The sequence below is a fragment of the Delphinapterus leucas genome, chromosome 7 (genome assembly GCF_059928025.1).
Source record: "Delphinapterus leucas isolate spDelLeu-1000000601 "Yukka" chromosome 7, BTC_Dleu_Yukka2, whole genome shotgun sequence".
Classification (NCBI taxonomy): Eukaryota; Metazoa; Chordata; class Mammalia; order Artiodactyla; family Monodontidae; genus Delphinapterus; species Delphinapterus leucas.
The window spans coordinates 48,365,346-48,370,880 of NC_143135.1; the positions used below are offsets into that span (position 1 = coordinate 48,365,346).

General features: G+C 58.5%; 1 protein-coding gene across 7 annotated transcripts; it reads right to left on the reverse strand.

Annotated features, from left to right (window-relative positions):
- Window positions 1-49: 49 nt before the first annotated feature.
- On the reverse strand, window positions 50-4,648 carry SMPD1 (sphingomyelin phosphodiesterase 1). 7 transcript variants are annotated; one of them, XM_089915217.1, is made up of 7 exons: window positions 4,161-4,276; window positions 3,659-3,837; window positions 2,451-3,223; window positions 1,736-1,907; window positions 1,352-1,428; window positions 1,003-1,148; window positions 50-815 (listed from the first exon to the last, which is right to left on the reverse strand). In XM_089915217.1, exons 3-7 carry the CDS (start codon window positions 3,191-3,193, stop codon window positions 406-408), a joined length of 1,548 nt encoding a protein of 515 aa, XP_089771343.1. In that variant the 5' UTR covers window positions 3,194-3,223; window positions 3,659-3,837; window positions 4,161-4,276; the 3' UTR covers window positions 50-405. The 7 variants fall into 7 exon arrangements, with proteins under 7 accessions (XP_089771343.1, XP_089771345.1, XP_022418836.1 ...); XM_089915219.1 differs by lacking the exon at window positions 4,161-4,276 and adding an exon at window positions 3,954-4,154; XM_022563128.3 differs by lacking the exon at window positions 3,659-3,837 and having other exon boundaries at window positions 4,161-4,648.
- Window positions 4,649-5,535: the final 887 nt, after the last annotated feature.

A 5,535-nucleotide genomic window follows, 5' to 3' on the forward strand; every position in this document is an offset into this window, starting at 1 on the left:
TTGACCTTCCTGCCTCAAAACAAGAAACTGGGACAGTCACAGCAGGGTCTGGAGTCCGAGTCTCTTGTTTTTATTTTAACAGCCTGGCAACCAGGCAGCAGCAGCAGTACAGGGTCCCTGGCTGGCCAGCACAGGCCTGGGGTGACAGCTTCTGTCTGGTCTTCCCAGGGCAGTGCAAACTTAGACCTCTGCTCCACAGCCATGAAAGGATAGTGGCCTCAGAGCAGCCAGCCCCACTCCCATATCTTGCTAAACCAGATCCAGGAAAGGAGGTCTTGTTTCCGAGGTGTGCTTGGGCCCAGGGATAAGCTCTTCCACCAGACATTCTTCTCGCCACAGTGGCCTTCTGGGGTTTTCGCTCCTTGTCTAAGACAAGCACTTTCCCACCTCTGGGCCCTAGGGGTGTTAGCATAATGGTGGCCTTGGCCGCAGGCTCTGGACAGGAGGGAGGTTTGCGTCCGGCATCAGGTGGCGACACAGGGCAGGGCTGTCTGACCGGGCGGACAGCTGGGCGCACAGAGTGGCGAGGCGGCAGGGTGTGCCACAGGGCTCAGAGGGCGGGTGGCCCTTATGGTAGAGAAACCAGAAGGTCTGGAAAAGCTGCGTGTCACTCCGCATGCGGTACACCAGGTCGTGCCAGGCGGCGGGCAGCACATTGGGCAGCCCATAGGTTTCCCGAGCCCTATAGAGGAGCTGCCAGTGTGGTGTTGCTCCGGGCTCATTCGCCTGCGTCAGGTTCAGGATGTAGGTCTCGTGGTCCAGGACCAGGTGAGAGCTCCCGGAGTAGTTGCCATCTATTTGGTAGACACGGTACCCTGCAAGGAGGGAGGGCTGACCAGAGAGGGAAAGGACAAAGGCAACTCCAGTGGGGAGGCAGAGCTCGCCCCTGGGCGGCCTTGGGTCCAACCCTCCTTCCTCTACCCCAACAACTTCCTCCCTCTCATCGGCTTCCTCTATCCCGAGACCTCCTTTATCCCAACAATTTGCTTTCACCTCACTCACCAGGATTGAGGCTGATGTAGGTGGTGGCACTGGGCGCCAGGAAGGCAACCGATAGCGGCCGGCTTAGGGTCTCCTCATCATAGAAGATCTCAAACTCATCCACGTGGGTGTGGCCAAAGAACTGACCAGCCAAGGTGTTCTCATACCTGGCCAGAAGACACTAATCATATTCAGAAGTTTCGAGCAAGGGGGAAGGGGAGAGCTGGGGAGGACTGGATGCTTGCTTTCTCCATCCTTTTCAAGGAAGTAGCGTCCCCACCCCAGTGGGGCAGCAGGGATGGTGAGACGCTTGAGGGAGTTTCTGACCTTTAGACTTCACCCGCTCGCCCCCAACACACCTCCCTCCTACCTCTCCACAATTCGGTAATAATTCCAGCTCCAGCTCTTCAGGCAGTGCCCTGGGGGAATGTGACCAATTATATGCACCTGTGGGGAGAGTTAAGGAAGGTTATGAGGGCAAGAGGGGTCCAGGAAGCCCTGGCCAGGCTAGTTGGTACTCATCTTTCCTACAGTGGCTGGCACTCCTGGCCAGAGAGAGGGGGAGCAAATGAAAGGACTTTCTAAGGGTGACCGTGAGCTGAAACCCCAAGGAACACTGTTGGGAGTGCCCGAAAATCAAGATTCTCTGCTCACAGGTGCTCCAGATCCAGAGAGAAGTCTACTTGTGAAGGTCCTGCTATTCCTCCCACCCTACCGGCACCGGCCCCTCTGGGTTTCCACCACTCTCGCTCACTTTGTCTCCTCGGTCCTCAGCGGCCTGAAGCTCCCCCACCAGCCACTGGAGCTGTCCAGCAGGATCTGTGGAGTTGATCAAGAGCCAGAAGTTCTCACGGGAACAAAAATTCATATTGAGAGAGATGAGGCGGAGGCCGGGGCGTGGGGAAAGTGCATAGAACCCCCCAATTCTGAAACAAAGTGAACACGGGTCAGCATGCATTCATAACCCTAGCCCTGCATGCCCAGTCCTGTGTAGGGAATCTGGGTGAGGGCAGAGGCACCTAGGACATCATCCCTACTCTCAAGCCCACGTTCTAGCTGAAGATCAGACAGCACTGATTATAGGGCCCGTGTGATTGAAGCAAGTGGCTCCGAGGAAGGCTCTAGGAGTTCAGAGGAGGCATAAAAGTGAGCTAGAAGAGGCAAAGGCCATCCAGAGGGAAGAGGACCTAGGCCTGGGAAAGTTGGGAAAAGCTGGGAGGTTAGAGAGGGGAAGGCATTTTAGAGAAGACCGGACTACCACAGAGGAGGTGCGCTGCTAGCCCTTCACCCTGTGAAGGAGGGTGGCTGGAGATAAGGGTGGAAATGGAAAGTGGGGTCCGATTTGGAGGGCCAGTGAAGAGAGCTGAGGACTCAGCCTAGGGTAGTCACACATAATGCTAGGTTCCCTGCTCCCTTCACTTTCATCCATCTTTCTCCTCCCTTCCTGGGTTTCCGTGGGCCTCAAATACCTGAGGGTGCGAAGGGCTTCAGCAGGCAGCCAGGGCTCCCAGGCCTTGGCCATCGCCTCGTAGAGCCAGTGCGAAGACTGGTTGCCCTCTATGAAGGGGGGAGGGAAGCTATTGACGGGTGTGCTCTCGTGGTTGCCCACAGCAGGGTACACAGGCACTGGCCCCAAGAACTTCTTCACGAGGTCTGTGACGGTGGTCAGGGCCCGCAGCTGGTCCTGACGAGACTGCTGCCAGATGTTGTGGGCAGGGATATCGCCCGTCCAGTACACCATATCAAAAGGGCCGGCGGGGCCCAGGCCACTCAACAGGCTCTCCAGGGTCCGCAGGGGCAGGTCACACTTGCTGTACTCGCCCCAGTATCCAGCACCCAGCCGGGAGGCAGGCGGCGGGCCAGAATCCTGGCGGCAGCACAGGGGGTTCTCACAGTTGGGGTCTGTGCCCTCCAGGTAGCTTTGATCCCAGTGCAGGTCAGTGAGGAAGAGGACGCGGCTGACAGGGGAGCCTGGGGCCGGGGGCTCGGGCGGCTGGGGCGATGGCTTTGGCACAGCCGGCAAAGAGATGTTCCAAGATGAGAAGATGTCCCAGTGTCCACAGGAGGAGCCCAGGAGCAGACCACAGGCCTCAGACGGGCTCAGCACCGAGCGCGTCCACACCTCCACCATGTCGTCCTGAAAGAGCTGGACGGCTGACTGGCACACAGCCGGCGGTGCTATTTTCAGCAGCGTGCACATCTTGATGGCCATGGAGCCCACCTGGGCCACGCTGGCCTCGTTCTGTGGTGGGAAGAACCAGTGGCGAGAAGTCAGAAACAGAGCACAGGGACCAGGCCAACACCTGGATACGACCCGTGGGCCTCCACATCCACACCGGGGCTAGAATGGACTCAGTACCACGTGGTGAAGAGATGTCGGTTCACCCCTGCCTCTCACAGACACTGCCCTGACTCAGGCGTCACCAGGCCGATACTTACTTTTCAGCTCAGTGGCATTTCAAGCCTTTGCTTGCGCAGCTCGCTTTCTCGGGCACTGTCTGCTGAGTGCTCTGGAATTTGGGCTGGGCGGAATGACAGACTGACCAGGGTTTGGGGACACACACGAGGAGAGGGCCCTGATGCCCCGAGGAGCCCCACGAAGCACACCCACCAACCAGCGCTCCTCATACCCCCATCAGGGTCAGTCAAGGCAGCCCAGCCCCAACTAGTCCCACACCTCTGGATACTCCTTAACTCAGGTCCCCTTTGAGTGAGTAGCTGGTCCCAGGCACGGTGCTCAGGGCCGGAGGTGCCAGGTGTAAGGCGGAGGGGATTCAGTCAGGCACGCCAGGGTGGGAGTCCAGCCCACCTCGCAGAAGCCGGCCCCTCCTACAAGTGACTTCAGCTCCGGGGCTTCTATTCATTTGTAAAGCGGAGATAACCACAGTAATGAAACCACCTTTCAGGCTAGATTTAGCCTGTGTAAAAGGGTTGGCACGGTGCCCAGCATGTAACTCGCGCTCTTTTCTTACTTCAGAAGGTCACAGTGGAGGTAGTGATGGTGGTGGTGTGCAGCGGCTGGGGGGCCCCAAAGGGGGGCAAATTCAGTAGAGGCTTGTGGAGGACAGCCTCTCCATCAGCGATGCTCTTGGGGACCCCGGAGCGCCGGCCTCAGCCCCAGCCGCCACCGCCAGCCCTCCCTTCTGGCCTGAACCTCCCGCAGTCCCTTAAGCGCTCACCCGCAGCCTGATATCGATGGCGGTGAACAGTCCTTTGCAGGCGGGGCAGGTAAGGTTCCACCAGCTAAAGCCTTCCCGGAGCTGGGGCGCTAGGCGAATGAACTTGGCGGGACGGCCTTGGGCGGGAAGAGGGTGGGCCCCGGCAGGGGCCCAGAGAACCTGGGAGTCGGACAGGGCCAGCGCCAAGCCCATCCACAGGAGCCTCAGGCTGGGGGCCCCCAAGGACCTGTCCAGTGTCTGCTCCCGGCCCGACCTGGGGCGGCCCTGGCCGGAAGACACTCCGTGGCGGGGCATCGCCCGGCTTCCTAGACCAGGCAGGTTCGCGCACCCGGCCCCAGATGGCGTAGGCCCTGGTCGGCTCTCAGGAACCCTGGCGGTGCCAGGGACACCGATTAGTCCCCGCTGCAGTCGGCTGACTGCTCGGCGACAAGCCACAAAGCAGCTCCGCCCCTTCCTCTTCCTCGGTTCCGCCGCAGCTGATCGCGGTGGCTGGCAGCCTGGGCAAGGCTAGCGAGGCGGAGGTACAGGCGGAGTGGGCCGGGCGCGCCTGGGACCCGCCCAGGATCCCACCTGCGATTCCGCCCAGGCTCTGCCAGCTGTGCGAGGCCGCTGTAGCCGCCCAGCTCTTGCTGGAGCCGATCGTGTACGGCTGGTGAGAGGCCCCTCCTCTCTCCAAACCTGCACTCAAATTCCTGGAATAGCTAACTGCCTGGCCCACCAGGCTTTAAACTGGGGAAGTGGCGAGGGCATGGGGGGTGTTGGTGGCCGGGAGCACAGCGGGGCGGGGATTCTCACACTGTTACCTCTCCGGCCCAGAGGGCTCCGACCCTCAATTTCTTATGTTCTGCCACTGCTATCCACACCCTTGAGTCGCCCTGACTGATCATCTTTTTGACTCAGACTTCCCCAGATGGAAGGGGCCCTGGGCTCATGCGGGGACACCCATACCTTCATTATATGGATGAGGAAACAGACTCAAAAATGGTGAAGTGGCCAAGAAGGGGTAATGACTATACAGACAGGAACATGGATTAGAACTTCGGTCTCCCACCTTCCTGTAACCATGATGGTGAAAGCTATCATTTACTGAGCTCTACAGGATGCCCCAGGCACTGAAACAGGCACTTTATAATGACTAATCCTCAATTCTAACAACAACCCTAAGAAATAAGTATAATACTATTATTACCTCCATTTTACGGATGGGGAAACTGAAGCATAGGAAAGTTAAGTGGCAGAATAGCAATTAAATCCTAAACTGTGTAATTCAGTGCTTCTCCAGGATCCACAGGTCTACCAAGTCCTGTCAGTCCTTGCCTTTGAGAATTTTTTTCAAGTGACTCCCTGCCCCTACCACCCCGAATCATATCAGATA

Coding starts and splice junctions, on each gene's coding strand:
- SMPD1 (XM_022563128.3), bottom strand. CDS start 4,454: ATGCCCCGCCACGGAGTGTCTTCCGGCCAGGGCCGCCCCAGGTCGGGC. Junction 3,224..4,160: donor CCATCGATATCAGGCTGCGG/GTGAGCGCTTAA, acceptor TTCCCACCACAG/AACGAGGCCAGCGTGGCCCA. Junction 1,149..1,351: donor TATTACCGAATTGTGGAGAG/GTAGGAGGGAGG, acceptor TCTTCTGGCCAG/GTATGAGAACACCTTGGCTG.